The 22852-nt window shown below is 34.4% G+C and overlaps 1 protein-coding gene across 2 annotated transcripts in view; it reads right to left on the bottom strand.

The window, feature by feature from the left end:
* Positions 1 to 14610: 14610 nt before the first annotated feature.
* LOC114324737 (zinc finger protein 227) overlaps positions 14611 to 22852 on the bottom strand; it is a 30470-nt gene continuing 22228 nt past the window's right edge. For both annotated transcript variants that reach the window (XM_028272568.2, XM_028272571.2), the window contains one exon: positions 14611 to 20397. In XM_028272568.2, coding sequence (XP_028128369.2) covers positions 19034 to 20397 — 1364 coding nt within the window. In that variant the 3' untranslated portion in view covers positions 14611 to 19033. The remainder of the gene's footprint in view (positions 20398 to 22852) is intronic.

Below are 22852 nucleotides of genomic sequence, written 5' to 3'. Positions count from 1 at the left end.
TTAATTATATCACTTGAAACCCCATTATACTATTTTAAAAATGCTTGTTCGATTGAAACGCATATTTGGTCATCATGATAACCTCGAAAGTAATGTATAGTAATCAATGAAAATAAAAGAGAGACGTACTCACAATCATTTATTGGTTTACTCTGACGACCGGTTTCGCTGTCTTTAATTTGCACAGCATCATCAGGTCCCGGTAACAGTATACTAAATGTGATGTACTGGTAAAAAATCATTTAGTAGGTATACTGTTACCGGAACCTGATGATGCTGTGCAAATTATAGACAGACAGACAAATCAATAAATGATAAATGATTGTGAGTGCAGCTTATTCCAAACCTTTTTTCAGTGCGTCATAGTTTGTCGAATTCGCTCTAATGCATTAAGCTCGAAGATACAGACAAAACGTACGTCCATGATTATTATACATACAACTTTTACAGAAAATTATGTATTCCTTGAAGGCTGTTTCCATATTAACGCGACTTATACTTAGAGAGGTATAATATTGGTTGACAATTACAATACTCTTAGGGCAGGTTGTTCGAACGCTAATCAACAATAATCACTATCAAATATTTAATTACTGTCACAACTGTCAATGTCAACTTTGGTTGGGTTGCTGAAAACGCATATGATTATAAGTTATGAGATTGGCTAATCAATTAACATAACAATTATTAACATAATTGATTAACTAATTTCATAATTGTTCATCAATAATTATGTTTTCAGCAATCCAATCAAAGTTGACATTGACAGTTGTGACAGTAATTAAATATTTGATAGTGATCATTGTTGATTAGCGTTCGAACAACCGGCCCTAAATCTAAATAGATAATTAGATAATCAATCCATGATGCGAATAAAGATAATTTGAAACAAAAGTAATCTATCGTGACAGTACCTACTTTCACAATCTTAACGGATAAAATGACAATTGCAATTCTGGGTTATAAAGTCAAGGAGGTAAATATAAATATTTTCTATCATTGGTATATTCGGACACTGTATAGTGAAATTGTATTTTATATTTATTTTTTTCTTAAAATATTTTAAATATTAATATTCCGGCAAATATTGATATAAATAATGATATTTATATAAACATAAATAAATATTCTGATAACTGTCAGATTTAACTAAAATGTTATGCAGTGATTCGCGAGATTTGGGATAAACTGTACGTCTCTCCCTTTGTAAATGTCATAGGCGTAACCAGGATGATCCTAAGGGGGGGGTTACAACTACCTAAAAGGGGGGGGTTACAACTACTGGAAGGTCTCTGAGGGCTATGGTGTTAAGCGTATAGAGCTCAAAGTACATCCCAATGGGGGGGGTTACAACCCCCAAAACCCCCCCCTGGTTACGCCTATGGTAAATGTCACACTGATCAGTTCATATATCATTTGTATTTGACTGCGGTTTTAAGTAATGGAACTTAAAAATGGCGTTTGTCGTTAACAATCCGTTCAAATATAATCAGCGTGCGGTCATGTGTTGAAGATTTGCAACCATTACAAATTGATACACGAATGCAAGTAGTGTATGGAAACGCATGTTTTGCACGCCTCGGAACAAAACTGATATACGACAACGAAAAATGCTACGGAAAAGAAAAATGATTACGGAAACCAAATGGAAGCGTCAAGGATCGGAAAATCTAGGTAAATACGACCATTTCTACATCGGAGTATCAAATGTCCCTATCTAAGGATTTTCATGTGTACAGTTGTTTTCTCATACTATCATAGAGTCGTATAAGGATATATAATCGCAGGTATAACCCTAATAGCACACGACGTCCAATGGACGTCCAAAATAGGTCCATTTTTGGTCCTAACGTCCATGGACTATAAATGGACGTCCTTTGGACGTCCCATGTTGGACGTCCTTCGGAAGGAATAAATATGGACGTCCTTTGGACGTCCGACGTTGGACGTCCTTCGGACGGAATAAAAATGGACGTCCTTTGGACGTCCGACGTTGGACGTCCTTCGGAAGGAATAAATATGGACGTCCTTTGGACGTCCGACGTTGGACGTCCTTCGGACGGAATAAAAATGGACGTCCTTTGGACGTCCGACGTTGGACGTCCTTCGGAAGGAATAAATATGGACGTCCTTCGGAAGGAATAAATATGGACGTCCTTTGGACGTCCGACGTTGGACATTCTTCGGACGGAATAAAAATGGACGTCCGACGTTGGACGTCCTTCGGATGGAACAAATATGGACGTATATATACTGGACGAAATACGGACAATTCCCTAATAGCACACGACGTCATTTGGACGTCCAAAATAGGTCCATTTTTGGTCCTAACGTCCATGGACTATAAACTGACGTCCCATGTTGGACGTCCTTCGGAAGGAATAAATATGGACGTCCTTCGGACGGAATAAATATGGACGTCCTTTGGACGTCCGACTTTGGACGTCCATACTGGACGAAATACGGACGTTTTATGAACGCTTATATTGGACACATTATACCAATTACGAGATCAAATAGCAAAATAATTCAATAAAATATTAACTTGCGTTAACTTTACGTTAATGAAATACAGTCAAACCTGTCACTAACGGCCACTAAAATGAAAGAACTATTGGCCGATATAGAAAAGTGGTCGTTATTGCCAGTTTTTGTAGCCTAGATATACAGTACAACCTGTGTTACTGGCCACCTGTACTAACGGCCAGTTTAAAAATTCCCCAAACCAATTATATCTAGACTACAAAAACTGGCAATACCGGTCACCTTTCTATATCGGCCAATAGCTTTTTCATTTTTAGCGGCCGTTACTGACAGGTTTTACTGTAATTAGTGTGGGGAATTTTTAAACTGGCCGTTAGTACAGGTGGCCGGTGTTGGCAGGGGGCCGGTAACACAAGTTTTACTGTAGTTTAAATCGATTAGATCGAAAGATTAAATCTTAATTCAAAATTGTATATTAAATTATTACAATTATAAAACTATATAGTTTAATATCCAAAACATGTTTTGATTTCATGTAATGTAATGAAAATCTTATTTGTAAATTATTGGTTACAATGTTTAACAACAGGAAATATTCAAGAATAAATAAAATAAAAGTTTCCCCTAACAACAAAACATTCCAGGAATTCTACTATCAAAGTTCTATTCCGTGAACATCTGATTAAATTATGGCTGGAAAGTTACCACAAGATATTCTATGAAAAGAGTACAATGTCCTCCTGGAGGGGTAAAATTTTCCATACTCTAAAGAGAGGCCATTTACTATTCAATTTGCGTTCATTTTCAAATTTGCCGCGCGAGTATCTATGTAGCGTCGCGTGGTCATTGGTCAAGTCATCAATTATTTCATTTTCATCATAAGATAACCTAAAAATTTAGTAAAAATTTTGATTGGAAAAAAATGCATCGATAAGGGGGTGAAAAATGGAAATTAGTGGCTTTTTTTGCTGTACTCAACTGTACTGTTTAGTATGCTAGTTTTGGCTATGGCTGGATCTCTTAAACAATTATGTAAGTATTATAAAATCCGTTTTCAATTTTCTTTATGAAACGAATCATTTATGCATGTATTACCTGTAAATATTTTGATTTTTAATTGTAAAGAATAGAAAAATTACCGTTCATTTTAATTTTTTTTAGAATCAGCTGAAAGTGGTCTACAAAAAAACAGATATAACCAAAATAAAGATATAAAAAGTGTATTGGCTAATTGGAAGAAACAACATTGTCCATGCATAATAAGTTATTACTTTATAAACAAATATTAATACCTAGGAATGGAACCTGGATATAATCATCAAGAAGATAGCAGGAATCCCGACAAACAACTTAAATAAGTACAAGAATATTGAGGAAATCCTCCTCGATACTACTGGGCAAACTAGAAGATTGAAGAGGACAAAGCCTTTTGAACTAGTTTGAGTGATAGGTGATAGTGAAAAGCAGAGCATAGTGCGTGATGTGGCTGTATATGTTAGAATAGTGCACGATCTTGTTAGATTAGATAAGAGACGCTATCGGGTAAGCTCTTCATTTTAAGAAACATTAGTAATTTAGGTTAAATTAAAATTGCTCATTGGTCAGTTATGACCAGATTGCTTTTTTTATGTTTGACAAAAAGGGCGTAAGTCAGAATTGCACATTGCTAATGTTTTGATGATTTCTGGACCAGCAAAAAACTGTTGTAGACGTAAACTGTATGTACCAATAAAAAGAGCCGATTTTTCTGGTCCAGAAATCATCAAAACATTATCGATGTGCATTTCTGACTTAAGCCCTTTTTCCCAAACATCAGAGAATTGTAATGTACAAATTCTCCTATCTGATTTTTCATGAATTTTGTAGGAGACGAAAAACCATTTTTAGGATCATCTCCTGCTTTCACATGTAAATTTTGACATGTCTTGTAGTAAATAGATAGTTGAATTTACTACAAAACATGTCAAAAAATATATGAAAACAGGAGGTAACCATAAAAAAGTTTTTAGTCTCTCTTACAAAACTCATGAAAAAACAAATCGGAGGTATGTCACATCAGTGACTATATCCAGGGAATGTCTAAAAAATATACTTTGATGTCCCAAGAACCAAATATAACCTTTATATATATATACAGGGTGTAACAAAAATACAGGTCATAAATTTAATCACATATCCTGGGACCAAAAATAGTTTGATTGGACCTAACTTACCTTAGTACAAATGTGCACAAAAGAAAAGTTACAGCCCTTTGAAGTTATATATTAATAGCACCAAGGGCCTTAGAGGCCCATGGCTTGAAAAGTTTGTTTTTTCTTCATTTTCACGTTTCTTTATGTACTGAGATCTTCTCTGGCTTGATATGTGATTTTTCTCCATTCCTTCCTCTTATTCATTTTTCTTTTCTGACCCTGTAACACCATTCTTTCCAAATCTTTTTCGACCTCTTGCTTCCATCTATTTTCCGGTCTTCCTCTTCTCTTTCTTGAAGCTATAGTGTAGTTTAGTACCCTTTTCGGAGTCCTCGTTTTTGGCATCCTTTCAATGTGACCTCGTGATCTAAGTCTCTGTGCCTTTATCACTCATTTGAAGTTACAAAATGAAAAGTGATTTTTTCCAATGTATCGAAAACAATGTGCTTTTGTGCACGTTTCAATTTAATTATTATTGTAGTACCTACCATTTAAACAACGTTTTAAAAACTTTTTTGCCTCTTATTGCTTTTTCGAAAAGTCAATTTTTATCGAAATATTGTGAATATTTGTCAAATCCACCACATATTTGTATATGGTTAAGTACGATTATGGAGACTTGGTAATAATATGCAAACTTATTTATGCTTTACATTTTTAGGTATATTTTGAACCATATTAAAAAAGAAGCCAGACTCGATAAAACGTGCCTTATCGAAAAAATACAAAGAGGCAAAAAAGTTTTGAAAACACTCTGTTTAACTAATGGTACCTCAGTAATAGTTTAATTGGAACATACAACATTTGGGGGGTTTAAAGGAACAAAACCCCCATAAAATTTTTACGTGGACATATTAAAAAAGAAGTCGCAACTCGATAAAAACTGCCTTATCTGAAAAATACTAAGAAACAAAAATATTGAATTTAACTAATGGTACCACAATAATAAAATTGAATTGGAACATACACAAAAGTTTGGGAGGATTTAAGGGATCAAAACCCCCATAAAATTTTTATGGGGTGCACAAATTTCACCATAATTTTTCTTTAAGATATTCCTGCCATAATAATGCCACATGTCACATGTCCATTTTCAATAAAAAATCGCTAATAGTTTTCGATATAATCGAAAAAATCCATTTTCATTTTGTAATTTCAAAGGGCTGTAACTTTTTATGTGCATATTTGTACAAGGTAAGTTAGGTTCATTTGAACTATTTTTGGTCCCAGAATAATGTGATTTAATTTATGACCTGTATTTTTGTTACACCCTGTATATACAGCCCATTACGCACCACCTTAAAAATTGGGCATTTTTCATGTCTCGAATTTCCTAAACCTGTTGTTGCATCTAGGTGATTTTTTTTATAATATTCTAGCCTAGGCCCTAGAATATGTTACCTCCTTATGCTTGTCATGCACAGGGAGCTATACTGTAATATATATTATATCACATTACTATAGAGAGCGATATGATATAATATACATATATTACAGCATGACAAGCTTAAGGAGGTAACCTATAGCCTAGGCTATAATATTATAAAAACATCACTTAGATGGGACAACAGGTTTAGGAAATACGAGACATCAAATATACCCCATATTTAAGGTGGTGCGTTAATTTCTTGGAGAAGTGTATTGTAATTTAATGTAAATACTGTAATATCCAATAATTGTAATTTGATATAAGATGAAATATAAGTTCCTTAAAAAATATATTTTTTATTTCCCACAATACATTCTCCACAGGTCTAAATATCGTCGCTAGACGTCCACCGAATGACCTTCCAGGACGGTAGATGGATGTTCAGCAGCAAGACATTGGACCAAACTGGGACATCCTATGAATGCCCAAATGACGTCCACCGAACGTCCCCTCCGACGTTAGGTGGACCTCCATTGGACGTTTAACAACTTGGCCTTTGGACCAAAATTGGACGTCCTGTTAAGGTCCAATTCACGTCCCCTAGGACGTCCGATTAAGGTCCAATTCACGTCCCCTAGGACGTCCGATTAAGGTCCAATTTACGTCCGATTAAGGTACAATTTACGTCCGCTTAACGTCCCATTTACGTCCGATTAAAGTCCAATTTACGTCTGATTAAGGTCCAATTTACGTCCGATTAAGGTCCAATTTACGTCCGATTAAGGTCCAATTTACGTCCGATGAAGGTCAAATTTACGTCCTATTAAGGTCCAATTTATGTCCGATTAAGGTCCAATTTACGTCCGATTAAGGTCCAATTTACGTCCGATTAAGGTCCAATTTACGTCCCCTAGGACGTCCGATTAAGGTCCAATTTATGTCCGATTAAGGTCCAATTTACGTCCGATTAAGGTCCAATTTACGTCCCCTAGGACGTCCGATTAAGGTCCAATTTGCGTCCGATTAAGTTCCAATATACGTCCCCTCGGACCTTAGATGGACGTCCAATGGACGTTCGGTAGCGCGACATTTGGACCAAAATAGGACGTATAAAGGACGTTCCTCGGACGAAAACGGACGTCCAAAGGACGTCCCTAAAGTCCGTGAAGGACGTCCAATGGACGTCCATTGGACGTCCTTGTGCTATTAGGGAAGGATCCCTCACTGGATGCTTCATAGCTCAGGAACAGTGAGCCATGTCTGAGTTTATTTTGGCCGACAAAGAAAGTGAAAAAGAACGCGTATTTTATCGGTTTAAAGCAGATTCTTCTTTTTTAACTATGTAGCGTAAGGTATGATGTAAGTTAACTTAAGATTTAGTAACAATAAGGGCCGTTTGCACCGACTATATTAAGGCCCGGTTAAAGTAAATATTTTCGATGCACCGTATGTCAAACCCGATTTAAACCTCACTTAATTTAAGTTTTCTTAAGCCGCCGAATTTGACGGCTTAAATTAAGTGAGGTTTAAACCGCGTTTGACATACGGGGCAACGAAAATCTTTACTTTATGCCTTAAATTTGTTAATGCATAAATAGTGAAAATATACTTGAAATAATTGAAAATTTTTAAAGATACATTCAAAAAGTACAAAATTCTGCGAGTAATGTTTATCACCCTTTCCGTGGCCGTGCGGCAACTTGGTTACCCCAGATGCGGTTTTGTCTTTATAACTTTTCAAAATATTTTTATTTTTTTTATCCCTCCAGGTAATCTTAGAAAATATATTACTAAATCGTTTTTTATAAAAATCAAATATAATTTAAATTTTATACCAAAATTGAAATTAACTCCTCGGGGCACACAGTGCCAGAAACCCCTGCCAGAGACATTCAACAATATACAAGTCGAAGATGCAGCTTTTGTGCCAGGGCACGTGATAGAAAGACTCAAATATCATGTAGTATATGCAGAAAACCAATTTGTACCATACATCGAGAAGAAAGTAAAACATTTTTATGCCCGGACTCTAAAAATCAGGAATAAAATCAAATTGTAATTACAGGTAAAAATAAAAAAATGTAATCTTTTTAATAATAAAAACAAATTATTTCAGTTACTAGTGCCTTATTATATAACTTTCCAAACAATAATGTAAAATTTAAATGAATTATTAAAGCATTTTAGTGGGGTAACATAGTTGCCCTGCACGGCCTGCAGCGTAAGTTTTTATAGCACGGTTCCGGAAAGGTTAATCTTAAAATGTATAATACGAAGATAAAGAATCACTTGGGTTTAGCTGTATATGCATTGCTGACAGTTGTTTGAATACAAAAGTGGGAAATGCCGTATATTACATGATTATGGCGATTGTTGAGTATGTATGGGCGGTTGTACATAAGTAATAGGTTCTGAATATTGTATAGGGTGGCCGGAAAGTCCCTTTACATTAAAGAATAGGTGTTGTTGTAATACAGAGGTAAAAAAAATAATACAATTTTGTTTGTATGTTATTTATTACTTATTTACGTATCTAAAATATCGGTGTGCATACATCCATTGTCGCACCACAACTTGATACGACGCATGTTCCTATGCTCATCCGTCTCAGCATGTCCGGAGTTACTGACGTAGAAGGTTGGCGAACTCCGTTCGCAAGTCCTCATATGAAATATATCTGCGTTTTCTAATTTCCTCATTAATGAAACCCCGCAGTACATTGTCCAGCGTCAAATCTGGACTTTTTGGAAACCAAGAAATTGGAGGATCTCGCCCAATCCATCGATCCTGTAAAATTTTATTCAGGCGATTGCGAACATCGAGAGCAAAATAGGGTGATGCGCCATCTTGATAAAAATAACTTAGGTCTTCACTTGTTAATCCTTCTGCATGTGATCTTGACTTGTTAACCGTGCAATATCAAACTCTGCAGAGCGTTTCCGCGTCGACTTCATCGGTGAAGGTTCAATGGAATCCTCAATACCAGCAGATGTTTTCGAGTGCTTGGTCTTCCACTTCTTGGTGCATCGAGAACGGTTCCCAATGAAAAGGCCTTCTTCTCCTATTATAGCAAAGATGCTGTGGATGGTGATGGTTTTTCAAAACAAACAACAAAGATATTCATACTGTCGGCCACTGTTTTATTGTTATGACACCGTTCATGTATCTATACTGCAGCGACCAAACGCTTTTCAATTGTATACTCACTTGTGTCAGACATTACATTTTAATCGCAACTATTGTTGTCTGTCTGCGTGACCATACAGATGCTCTTAACGATGCGCATGCGCCGGAACGCCAACAAACATTGGCGCGGTGTTGAAACATTATTATTTTTAGTGTAAAGGGACTTTCCGGCCACCCTATACTTGATGAAGAAAATCTACTGGTTATCAGAAATTTCAAAAGTCCCTTATAGTATAAAAATTTAATCAAATATGCGTTTAAAATAAAATTTTCGAATTTCTTTCGGCCATATTGGATCCGATATTTTGTTAAAAAATGTTAGATTTATAATCAACGACTTTAAGCTACCAAATTTGACAAAAAAATTGGCATTTTAATTGATATTTTCAATTTCTTTCCGCCATTTTGTTTTTCAGAAGAAATAATGTCAGATTCGTAATCAGCGGTGCCAAAAACCCTTAGGGTACGGCCAGGCTTGCGAGCGATTTGTTGCGCGAGATAAATCGTTCACGACAATGTAGCGGGCGACAAGCGAGAAGCTGTCCACGGAAGAGCGATTCAGATATCAGTTTTCGTCATGCTTCTCAGACGAACGCGTCGAATTGCCCTTCTTTCAGAAGATGATCCATTCATAGAGTGTTTGTTAAAAGGCAAAAGGAAGTATGGTGTACATTGTACATCCCAATAATAGATATAGGAAAGCATACGGGAAATTTCATCACTTATACAAACAGTTACGAAAATACCCAGAGATTTTTCCAGTAAGTATCTCAGAATGAGCATAAGCACATTTTTAACCTACTGCCTGCTACTGCTAAATAAAATTAAAATTTGTCTACTTTGCACTTCGGAACTTAAAATTTATTTGGAATAAGACCAGAGAACAATGAACACGTGGTCGTTGTTCTCTGATAAGACATCGTGCCGTTTAGTTTGACGACAAAATGGAACTAAAGCAAAAGAATTGGAAACAGAGCGACACGCTTAGCCGCTGAGCGATTTTTCGCTACGCGATTTTTTAGGTATGGCCACTGTAATAATATCCATTGGGTTTGAAATATTTTTTTGTAGTTCAGTCATCCACGATTTATCTCTTAAGAAAAATCGCTCGCAAGCCTGGCCGTACCCTAATAAACGAAAGTAATTCCGAAGTGTATAAACAATATACGCTTTTAAAGGTTCATGACCAAGTTTTCGGCATTTGGAACCACAGTGCGCCGGAGGGAATTTTGTTTAAGCTGTTTTGATACGAAGTAGGAGAAATCATGAGGTTTGTTCCAACATAACGAGAACCGGAATGTAGCGATCACGTTACTATAAAATAATACGTTCCATGCTGTTCCATTCTGTGTCTGTATTTCGTGCGTTCCATGCGTTACTTTGTTTACTGCGCAGGCCGGTGATCGTTACATGGACGGTTTCTCGTTGTGTTGGAACAAACCTATGATAATATAAATAACGATAAATAGATATCAAATACATAAATAAACGATAAATAGAGTATCATGGATATAAATATCAAACGGACGACGTTTAGGGAAAATATTCCATCGTTGCATCTCAGCTTGCCTATTCGAATCGTCATCATTTTTATACTCGTACTCGCTCCGTGCGTCTCCTCTCTATTTACATTTACAGTCACGTGACACGCTGTCAGATTTTGTAACGACCTTTTAACATTGAGTCTTATGGGATTATTTTGTTAAACTTGAATATTTTATTTTGTAGTGATAATAACCGAATACAAATTGTTAGAATTCATTAGTTATTAATTTATAATGCAACAAAAATATTTTCTTTTTCGTTAATAAATATTTATTGACATAAACTGCGATAGTGAGGTTATGTAATGTATACATAATCAAACTGATAATCAATATTGGAAAGTGAAGAATTTATACCAGATTAAGTGCATTTTTATTAATACATAATATATCACTAGCGTGACAAGGCATTTTTTTAAATGTCCCGTTTAAACATACACAAAGCGTCCTTACAAAATTTCAAAAAAACCGCCACCATGAGTAGGACGGTCGATTTTGCTTTGACACTTTGTTAACGTTCGAAGCGAGTAAAGTGTAAAAGCAAAATCAACGGTTTCGTTTTGATTCAAATCGAGTCTAAAGACTAACGATTCTAAGACTAGACTTGAATCAAAACGAAAGGTGTTTTGTTTTTACACTTTACTCAGTATACGCTGAGCTTCGCTGGTATCGCCAACTAGCGGATTACTTGTGCAACTTCGCTGGAAATTTATTTAATTCTTAACGTGCAATATTTCCAATGCAAGAAGTAATTACAGTAGAACCCCGCAAATCCGAACTAATTGGGGGGAGAGCCTGTTCGGATTCCGAGAAGTTCAGATTATCCGAAAGATAGCCTAATTAATAATTCAAAGCTTTCGTTGTCGTTGATTTTGAGTCTCAAAACGTTCTCGCACGAGTGTGGACAATATTTTTGGACTTAAGTTGACTGCAACAGGACCGACGTAAGTTTATATTTAACCTCGTATAAAGTACGTATTCATTTTAAAGAAATTTTAAATGTCAAAGTCCTATTAATCCTACATTGTTCAATTTTCTGGTTTTACTCTGTATAATAAACATGTTTTTAAGTTTTTGTCGTGAATTTTTTAATTTTTTTCACTTCCTGTTGGTTCGGATTAGCGGGGTTCGGATTTGCGGGTTTCTACTGTAGATTGTAATCGATGGTTAATATCAGTAGTAAGTACAGAATTTTTGATTCATTATGATTATTTTTTTAAGATTATATTTGCCATTTTTACTAATTTCCTTTTTTCCTACTTCAGGTACTTTCATAATTATCGTGTAGATGGCGTTAAATTAATAGATTAATTTATATTATAGATTGTCAAAAACCAAATTTCAGTATTTAAAACCTAAACATATTGGTAAAAATATATGCCACAGCTTTTGCCAACTAAGATTTTTTCCTATTATGTTTTTAATTTCAATGTTTTAAATTAATCACTTTGACATTTATGTCAAATTTCCAACAAACGTTCACTGATTTGTCACTACTGACGCTCACGAACTTTTAAATGTCCCCTCTACCCATGATACTATAAATAACAAGATAATATATTGCACATCAGAAGTCGTGACGTAAGTGGAGACCCGCAAGTTCGTAATAGTTCGGAATCATTCGTAATGTCTGATTAGTTTGAATTGTTCGCGGTTGTAAGCTAATTGTATTCTATATTTTATTTTTGACAGTTATTTTGACTGGAATCTCGACACTAAATTATTTTCGAATACATTGAAGTTTAATGTTATTTTGCTAATTGAATAATTTCATCACATACTGCATACAAATCCCATTTAAGTTTAACAAGAATTCAAATTCAACTTCCGGTCTCCAGTTACGTCGTCAATGCGCGAACTCGGACGTATTTGCGCTACGGAAAAATACTATCTCTTTATTTATAGTATCACGCCTCTACCTACGAGCTCACAGCGGATACGAGTAAAAAATGAAGACGATAGGCAAGCTGAGATGCATAGATGGAATATTTTTCCTAAGGCTACGGCTCCACGGGCGAGAAATTGACGCTAACAGTAGCTGTAAAATTACGGCAGCAGCACAGCTGTAAAATCTTGGCTCCACGAGAACGACAATTTACAACATGCATAGCGCCGCATCTTGGTTTGTAGTGGCTCCATGCAGGGTCGGCGATAACGGGCCTGCGATGGATGCACTGCAGGCGGGCGGTCCTATTTGAGGGGCTCCAAAATGAGCTTTTTTCTGTATACATGTTAAACAAAATATTGTAATAATTAAAAAAACCGAAGGGCGTCTATGCTAATTTTGCAGACGGGACTTCATATCACCCATTTTCATAGGTCCACTGACATCTTCTACGGTCTTTCGCTTCAAGGAGTTATTTAACATTTGACGATTGAGCACATCTTCGTTTAATTCACAATGATTGAGGTCATCCATAATTTCCGTCACTACGTTGTCCCATTGGGTTTTTAAAATTGCTTTACATATTTCTTTCGTCTGCGCACAACAAATTCAACGCTTGTCATCATGCCGTCATCTTTTGAAAATTTGTGAAAATGATATTTGAAGCCATTCAACACAATCAATTGTTTTCCTTTTTCACTAAGAACAACTTTCACAGAATTCATTTTGGCAATCAACTCAAACCGTATCGTATACAGATAGATCGAGCTCTATAGTGTTACCCTTCCTTATTAACTTATTTATTTTTAGCATATAGGCAAAACGCTCGGACAGGTCGAATTTTAAAATAATCATAGTATATTATAGCATCAATGTTTCGAACTTTACGCGATCCCTCTTCAGGTGACGGGCATAAATTTGATTTTTTTAAATGGGAAAGTACATCATGTGACAACTCATTTAAAAGCTTTTGAAATACTGATTACAAAAATGTATAATACCTTAATCCTTTTTGAAAGCGTAGGTGCAAAATTTCGATCGAATTCTTTTTAAATGCATTCATTTTTTTTCCAATCCTGAGAAGACTAAATAAGTATTTTTGAAAAATTTAAACGCAAAATTAAATATTACAGTATTATCGAGGGTCAACAGCCCCTAAGAACTTCTATATTGTTTATTTTAATAAGTCACAGGGGTAAAAAAAGAGAAAATATAGTCTGATTTTTAATTTCAAATATATCATTCAAATGAAACTTCTTGTTTATTCTAAGGACTTTCAGCCCTCCGTATTAATGTAATCTTTCATTATGTGTTTAAATTTTTAAAAAATACTTATTGGTTTTCTCAGGATTTGAAAAAAATTAATGCGTTTAAAAATACTTCGATCGAAATTTTGCGCCTACGGTCTCAAATAGGATTAAAGTATTATCCATTTTTGTAATCAGTATTTCAAAAGCTTTTAAATGAGGTGTCACATGATGTACTTTCCCATTTAAAAAAATCAAAGTTATGCCTGTCACCTGAAGAGGGATCGCGTAAATTTCGAAACATTGATGCTATAATATACTATGAGTATTTTAAAAATCGACCTGTCCCAGCGTTTTGATTATGTGCTAAAAATAAATAAGTTAATAAGGGGGTAACACTTCGTCCAGCGCACTGTATGTATTACATTTTATATTTGGTTATCATAAATGCATAACCAATAAAATACTTACAAATTAAAAGCTATTAAAAGGTAATTAGAATTATTACGATGCCATTTATTTCATCGTTTTCTTATTTCTCATTTGGGTCTAACTCAGTGGCGACTCGAGACTTTTTCTAAAGTGTTACCAAAACCAGATGTAAAAAATCTTATTTAAAAAAATATTTTGAACCTCCCAAATATAAGTTTTTGTTTTCAATCCTGTGGGATAAAATTAAACAAATCACTATTCCCAAATTATATGTATGTAATAATGTAATAATGTATATGTAATAGGTATAACAGTAAATAATACACAAACTAAACAGATTATTCTACCATAAAATTAACATAAAAAAATGAACAAGTAGGAAAAAAAACATATTTTGAAAACTATTGTTTATATTAAGTCTTCCATAATCAATATGTAATCTCATATACCAGGAGGATGACTTTTTAAGTAGTTGATCGATTACGCAGCAACACTCTTCCATGTTTAAATGCAGGCACACTGTAATCTGTAATAGGTACTAAACTAACGTTACCAAACCAAAAAATACTGATATACACAGCGTGCCCACGCGCCGTCTCTAGAGCCGTAGCTCCTTCAAAATTTTCAGAAACAAGCCAGTCCCTAGCGATAGCGAGGATCATCCTTCGTTATCACAACCAAAAGTGGTAACAACGTATAATGAGCATATAACGTGCAACGGATTCACATAATCTCGCCAATATTTTCGTGCGTCTAGTTGGCTATTTACTGAATTAGGTATGTACTATTAACAAATATTTCTGTTATAAAATAGTAGTCATAAAATATTTATGTGCAAGATTTTTAACTGTTATCAAAGGTAGCAGTGGTTACATGGACGCTTCGCCAGTGGTTAAACTGAAATAGGTATCTCAGCAATATTTCGTGACAATTTAGGAGAAGACACAAATTCGAATTCATATGATACTGGTAGTGACTTAACATCGACAGTTACAGACACAATTTTTGAAGAATCATACAATTTGATTTCACTTTCTCGATCTTACTCTATTAAGATCTGGTTCGATTTCGTATCTTACATTAAATAAAATATAATGCAATAAAAAATACTTAAGTACTCTAAAAGTACTCGAAATGTATTTAAACCAGGGACCCGGACCGAAATGAAATAAAAGGTTCCGGTCCGGTTCCGATTCTAGTAAAATTCAAAATTTTAGGTCCGGTCCGGTTCCGGTTTTGGTAAAATATTTCGATTCGGTTCTGACCAATTTTTTCGGTTCCTTCAAATTTTTCAATTTCACAGTCTGATAAAAAAGTAAATATATGGTGTAATTTCTCTATATAATTATTTTTATGTAAGATATAGTAGGGGAGGAAAGTATGCTAAATTTGCAGTTACTCGAGCGATATGGGGACCTATTGGGTTGTGAAGATTAGGTCCTAAAACCAAAAAAAGTTAAGTAAAGTTTTCTATTTAAGTGGGGACTTTCCATTTTTTAATTTAGTTTTCCATTTCCAACAATCATTTTTCCGATTATGGCGCCATCTATCCATAATTCGAAAAAATATCTCGAATAAAAGTTACTTATTTTTATGTAAGAAATCCAAATCTTACATTAAATAAAATATAATGCAATAAAAAATACTTAAGTACTCTAAAAGTACTCGAAATGTATTTAAACCCTTCACGAAAATTTCTTAAGTGTTACGGATTACTGCAAATATTTTTCAATGTTTTCGATTTAGTGTGATGTGTGGTAATCATGTTTCGACACATTTTTGTTTCGTCCTTTAGAACTCGTCAGCCAGGTTTCCTGAATCCGACAAATAAATATTAATTATAATAAAATATTACTCTTACTCTGAGTATCTTCATTTATTTTGCTTTTGACAAAATTGTAATTTATTTATATGTTCCTGTTTTAAACATCCAGCACTCCATTTCATGCAACAGTAACAGTACTGTAATTATCTAATATTTACATAAGTGTTCTAATCCTTAATTTCAATGTGATGTTCCTATTACATACAGGGCCTATTTTACCACTAGGCCCGTGCCTCGGGCCCGCAGTTAAATGGGGCCTGGAAAGGTTACCAAATTTTTTTTATTGCAATAAAATAAATTTTCTAAATTCTTTCATTTTACGAACAGGAAATGATAGATGATGACTACACTGTTGATTTTCAAGTGACTTCACCTGTCACAAATACATTTCCGTCAACTTCTATAGAAAACGACAATGTTAATAACTCTTTTCCTAACTATATAGGGGATTGGCCAAAACATTTAAATCTGGAATTTCAACAAAAAATAATCGACCGAATTTATATATTGAATTAATTAATGAATGTGTTACACAACTGGATAATAATAAAACCAGACATTTGCAAAGTGCGATTTTTTTATAAAATGAAAGCTAATGGGGAAATATTCTTCGCGAGTGGTTAGTGTACAGTCCTAAATGTAGCCGTGTTACGTTTGTAAACTGATCCACGAAACTTGTTATTCTTCTAACTTTCGATGAGTATAACCACTGGAAAAATATCAATAGGACAGTTATTCAATATGAGCCATCTCCTGAACATATTTCATCAATTGGTACGTAGTCAAGAGAAGTAGTACAACAGGACAAATTGTAACATTAATTTACTGTTTTCTTTGGAAAATACTACATCCACAATTCTAGCTTGAAATTAATTTATTAACGTTTCGAATTCCACGTCGAGAGTCGGTATCGAAAAATGACATTATTTTAAATTATCCCAAAGAAAACAGTAAATTACATAATTATGTCACAAGGAAATAGCTTCAGAACTGTAACATTAATGGAAAAAAGTTATTTAGAAGAACAGGAACATTGGAGAAACGTTCTTCAACGAATAACAGCAACCATTAATTTTTTGGCCAAGAACAGTCTATCCTTTTATGGTTCAACAACTAAATTATTTACAAAAGAAAATGACATATATGTATACAGTGTGTCGCATTTAAGATGAAGACAGCCCTACATTATGACAGATTTACAAAATAAATGCAGATTTGACGTTTTGCACAGTCATACAGGTCGAATGTTCACATTTTTTTAAGATAGTCAGCTGAAATTTAAATTTTAAACACAGCCTACTGCGACTCCACAAACAAGATAAATTTTAGATATTTTGCTTCGCGTTAGAGATATTGGAACAAGTTATTTGAAAAAGTTCTTCCAAATGGTACACTAACCCCACATAACAAATTTCATGACAAAATTCGAACTAGTTTTTTCATTATTTGTAGTCAGGGTCAGGACCTCACAACTTAAAATTGGCTGGCCCGAGATGCATCTCGGGAAAGCTGAGATTTATTTTACGGTCCTGACTACAAATAATGAAAAAACTAAAAGTGCGGATTTTGTCATGCAATTTGGTATGTGGTGTTAGACTAATATTTGGAAGTACTTTTTTAAATAACGTTTTCCGATATCTACAACACGAAGCAAAATACGAAGAAAATTTACCCTGTTTGTGGATTCGCAGTAGGTCGTTGAGTATTTTAAAAAATGTGAACCTTCAACCTTTATGACTGTGCAAAACTTTTAAATTTGTATTTATTTTGATAGCCGAAATATAGATCTGTCTTAATCTTAAATGCGACACACTGTATTTAAACAATGTTTAATTGTTTAAATGTAAATTTTATTTATTGTTAGTAAAAATTTAAATTTCTGGTGCAGTTATGTTTCTATTAAATAATTAATTCATTTAAAAAAGTTATTATTATTATTATTAAATCATATTTAAGGGCCCGAAACTTGTGCAGTGCCTCAGGCCTGACTTGACGTAAAATAGGCTCTGATTACATATGAGTTTCTTCACTTTTACACAAGTATTTAGAACAAATGGCAGTACTTGTACTTGGACTCGATATTGAAGCACCAAATCTTTTTAATGTAGGTAATGTAGTATGTACACAAATCGGTTATTTAATACTCAGTACTTAAATTTACTGTTTTCAAGTACTACTTAACTGAAATACTTAAGTATTTATTTATTCTTGGTACTAGTACTTATACTTATTTCCACTTAATGAATAAGTACTGGTACTTAAGACTTCAGTACTTTTTGTCAGTACTTACAACAGTTCTGGTTTGGAGAAATTTTGATATAGCAAACCCCAATTATTTTTCAGTTTTTTACTTATTCTAGTGACGGTGTTACCTTTTTGAAAAATATGTATAAAATTGTACCAAAAAAACGAAAAAAAAACCGAAAAAATGCGGTTTTTATTTTAAAGGTGCGTTTCACCAATTTTAAAAATTTGAAAAAATTCAGGGTGAAACATTGTGCAAAAATACACGTTACATATTTTTTTAGTGAAAACGAATGTCTTAGTTATTTTTTATACTCATTTAAAATTTTAAAAACGTTCTTAAATTTAAACATCCCGCCAAAAATTAAAAAAAAATTTTCGGACAGAAATTTTTAAAGCTTACAACTTTTTTATTTAAATTTTTCGCTAGTTCTCGATGCGGCTGAGATAAAAAATAAAAACACAAAAAGCGTAATTAGGCTCTAGGTGGGTTACATGACCATCTAGGGGCTAAAAATTTCAGAAAGTGAGTTTCACTATATATGATAAACGGCGAACTATATGAAATTCGAATCGAGTTGGGGGCACTTTTCATCATCTCACTCGGCTAGGCCCTTTCTCACTTTTAACACTTTTCTCCAATGTGAACTTTCATATGCTCATCGAAAGAACTTTTATGAGCGAACTGCTTAAAACAAATTTCACACTTATAAGGCGTTTCCCCAGTGTGAACTCTCAAATGTATATTCAGACGACCTTTGTGAGAAAATTGCTTTAAACAAATTTCACACGAGTAAGGCTTCACTCCAGTGTGAAACAACAAATGTCGATTGAAATTACTTGTGTGAGTAAACTGCTTAAAACAAATTTCACACTTGTAAGGCTTTTCTCCAGTGTGCACTCTCAAATGAGTTTTCAAATTATATGGTCGAGTAAACTGCTTAAGACAAACATCACACTCATGAGGCTTTTCTCCAGTGTGAACTTTCGTATGTTCATGCAAAGAACATTTTTGAGTGAACTGCTTAAGACAAATTTCACACTTGTAAGGTTTTTCCCCAGTGTGCACTCTCAAATGACTTTTCAAATCGTATGCTCGAGAAAACGGCTTAAAACAAACTTCACACTTGTATGTCTTTTCACCAGTATGAACTGTCAAATGTCTTTTCAAATCGTATAATCGAGTAAACTGCTTAAGACAAACATCACACTTGTGAGGCTTTTCTCCAGTGTGAACTTTCGTATGTTCATTCAAAGAACTTTTTTGAGTGAACTGCTTAAGACAAATTTCACACTTGTAATGCATTTCTCCAGTGTGAAACATAACATGTTTCTTCAAATCTTCACTTTGAGTAAACTGCCTAAAGCAAGTTTCACACGTGTAAGGCTTTTCTCCAGTGTGCAATCTCAAATGTCTATTCAAATGACTATTGTGAGAAAACTGCTTTAAACACATTTCACACTTGTAAGGCTTTTCTCCAGTGTGAACTTTTTTATGGTCATCCAAAGAACTTTTACGAGTGAATTGCTTAAAACAGATTTCACACTTGTAAGGCTTTTCTCCAGTGTGCAACCTCAAATATGTTTTCAAATGACTTTTGCGAAAAAACTGATTTAAACAAATTTCGCACTTGTAAGGCTTTTCTCCAGTGTGCACTCTAAAATGTCTTTTCAAAGAATGTGCTTGAGTAAACTGCTCAATACAAATTTCACACTGGTAAGGCTTTGCTCCAGTGTGAACTTTCGTATGTTTATTAAAATGACTTTTATGAGTAAACTGCTTACAACAAGATTCACACTTGTAAAGCTTTTCTGCCTTGTGCGTTTTCATATGTTGTTTCAAAGAATCTGTCTGGTTAAATTGCTTAAAACAAATTTTACATTTACAAATGGAATTTTTTAATGTTTCTTCAGTGTTTGATCCTATTTGCTGTTCTGAAGTACATGCACGTTCAGTTTTCATGATATCCATTTTGTTCTGAGGAAATCCTGAAATAAAAATGAAGCTATAATAGTATATTATGCAACGAGCATTTAACGATGGTAATTATGAATCGAGTATGAGGAATATGAAACGAGCCGCCTAGCGGCGAGTACGAGCTTCATAATGATAATTAAATGCAAGTTGTATACAAGATTTTTTCTATGATCATTCACAACAAAAAATATATTCAAATTTATTAATTTTATAACGCAAACAAATTAAGTAGTTTGTCAGGTTGTTTACATATTGAGAACTGTCAAAGCGTATATATTTGACTCGCCATTGGTCACTACGCGTGTGCCACCTTCATCGCGAAAGCCATATCGAGATTCTATTGGTTAAAAATCTGTATCATAATGAAGTTCATTATGATACAGGTAGTGAAATCATAATTATTATATTATACAAATGTTGAATGGGTTGCATATGTGAGTTCATTTTAAATGAATGAAGTAAAGAAACACAGACGTACTCACAATCTTTTGATTACTTCGACGACCGGTTTCGATCTCTACAATATACAGATCATCTTCAGGTCGGCGTTACAAGTGATTAAATGATGCCGTTACAAGGGATGAGTTGTAAGTTCATCAGTAACATATTTAAACGTCCAGATTATGCTAGTAGGTTAGCTAGGTGAAGGACTGGGTAGGCGGACATGCTTCGTAGGTCAAAACACAGTGAATTGGAATGGATCCTGAAGGCAGATGTGTTATGTGAAACAGAGATAAATGTGTTAGCTATGAGAAAGACAACGCTTGGATGGAAAGTTCGTAAATGCAGCTAAAGTGCAGATTGACTATGTGTATGCACTTGTAGGATTGTAAAGGTCAAATGCACTTGTACAAATAAATGGATAAAATTTTTGGTAAGGAGTAGCACTACATTTGTTGAATTCACTGTAATAATTGCAAATATTTTCACGAAAGATAAGAAAATCTGCTAAACGAAGGGAGTAGATTGACGGGTATATAGAGGGGTAGCTTAGGTAACTGGTCGGGGGGTGGACTGAGTAGCTTCTCGGCTGTTTTCCTGAGACACCCAATATTGCCCAAAGTCTGCAAGGGATTTTCTCGAGAAAAGCATGAGGTCAGACGACTATCCAGATGATCAGAACAAGAAAAGACCGGCTGAAAACTTCGATATCTTACAAAACAGTAAGTTTGAATCCACTGCAATTATTACAGTGAATTCAACAAATGTAGTGCTACTCCTTACCAAAAATTTTATCCATTTATTTTTTCTATGTAGTTGTGATAAATCTTGTGTGTTTTTGTGTCTTGTGTTATGTTAATTTATTTATTATTTTAAATTTCTCAATGTAAGTGCCTACACCCTGTAATTATTAATTCATTATGTGTTTTGACCTACGAAGCATGTCCGCCTACCCAGTCCTTCACCTAGCTAACCTACTAGCATAATCTGGACGTTTAAACATGTTACTGATGAACTTACAAATCATCCCTTGTAACGGCATCATTTAATCACTTGTAACGCCGACCTGAAGATGATCTGTATATTGTAGAGATCGAAACCGGTCGTCGAAGTAATTAAAAGATTGTGAGTACGTCTGGGTTTCTTTACTTCATTCATTTATTATATTATAGTATGAGAATAGAAAATAGTTATTTATGTATTAAGAGTGAAAAGTGATACATTATTGCTCGAAAGCAATAATGTCACTTTGCGCTTGTAATACATACCACATTCTACAATCACTTTTAATAAAATGAAACTATTTTTAAATCATTAACTTTCTTCTTCTTCTTCTTTTGCCCTTTAATTCGTCCAATTCTGAACATAGGCTTCCCCCAGTTTCCTCCATTCGCTTCTGTTTAGTGCCTTCTGTTTCCAGTGCGTTCCTCCTATCTTTTTAATGTCGTCTCCCCATCTCATCTGGGGTCGTCCTCTTGCTCTCTTTCCTGTCCATGGTCTCCATTGTTGTATCGTGCTATTCCACCTATTGTCCGTTTGTCTAGCGTTATGACCTGCGAAGCTCCATTTTAGCCTGGTTATATGTTGACCTGCGTCTTTGACTTTTGTTCTATTTCTGACCCAGTTGTTTTTCTTTTTGTCTGTCAATTTTACTCCTAACATTGCTCTCTCCATGGCTCTTTGTGTCTTTATTATTTTATCCATGTTTGCCTTGGTCAAGGTCCATGTCGAACTTGCAATGTCAATGTCGAACTTACAACAATGTCGAACTTACAACAAAATGTCGAACTTACAACATCATTAACTTTATTGTTACTATTTTATATCTGTCATTATAATGTCATAACATTAACTTTTATATCTTTCAGTTTGAATGTTCAATGTGTTTGTATTGTATGGTTGTACGGTTGCTACGGACGACGAGCGTAACATCAAAATTTACGCGCTAGAGCGATACAGTGACGGTACTCAGTAAACGTCAACTTTTCGTTGCCATTGACAAGCGAAAAAGTCTTCTTTATCAAG

Source organism: Diabrotica virgifera, chromosome 1 (genome assembly GCF_917563875.1).
Source record: "Diabrotica virgifera virgifera chromosome 1, PGI_DIABVI_V3a".
NCBI lineage: Eukaryota > Metazoa > Arthropoda > Insecta > Coleoptera > Chrysomelidae > Diabrotica > Diabrotica virgifera.
This window is presented reverse-complemented; position numbering and strand designations above follow the sequence as displayed.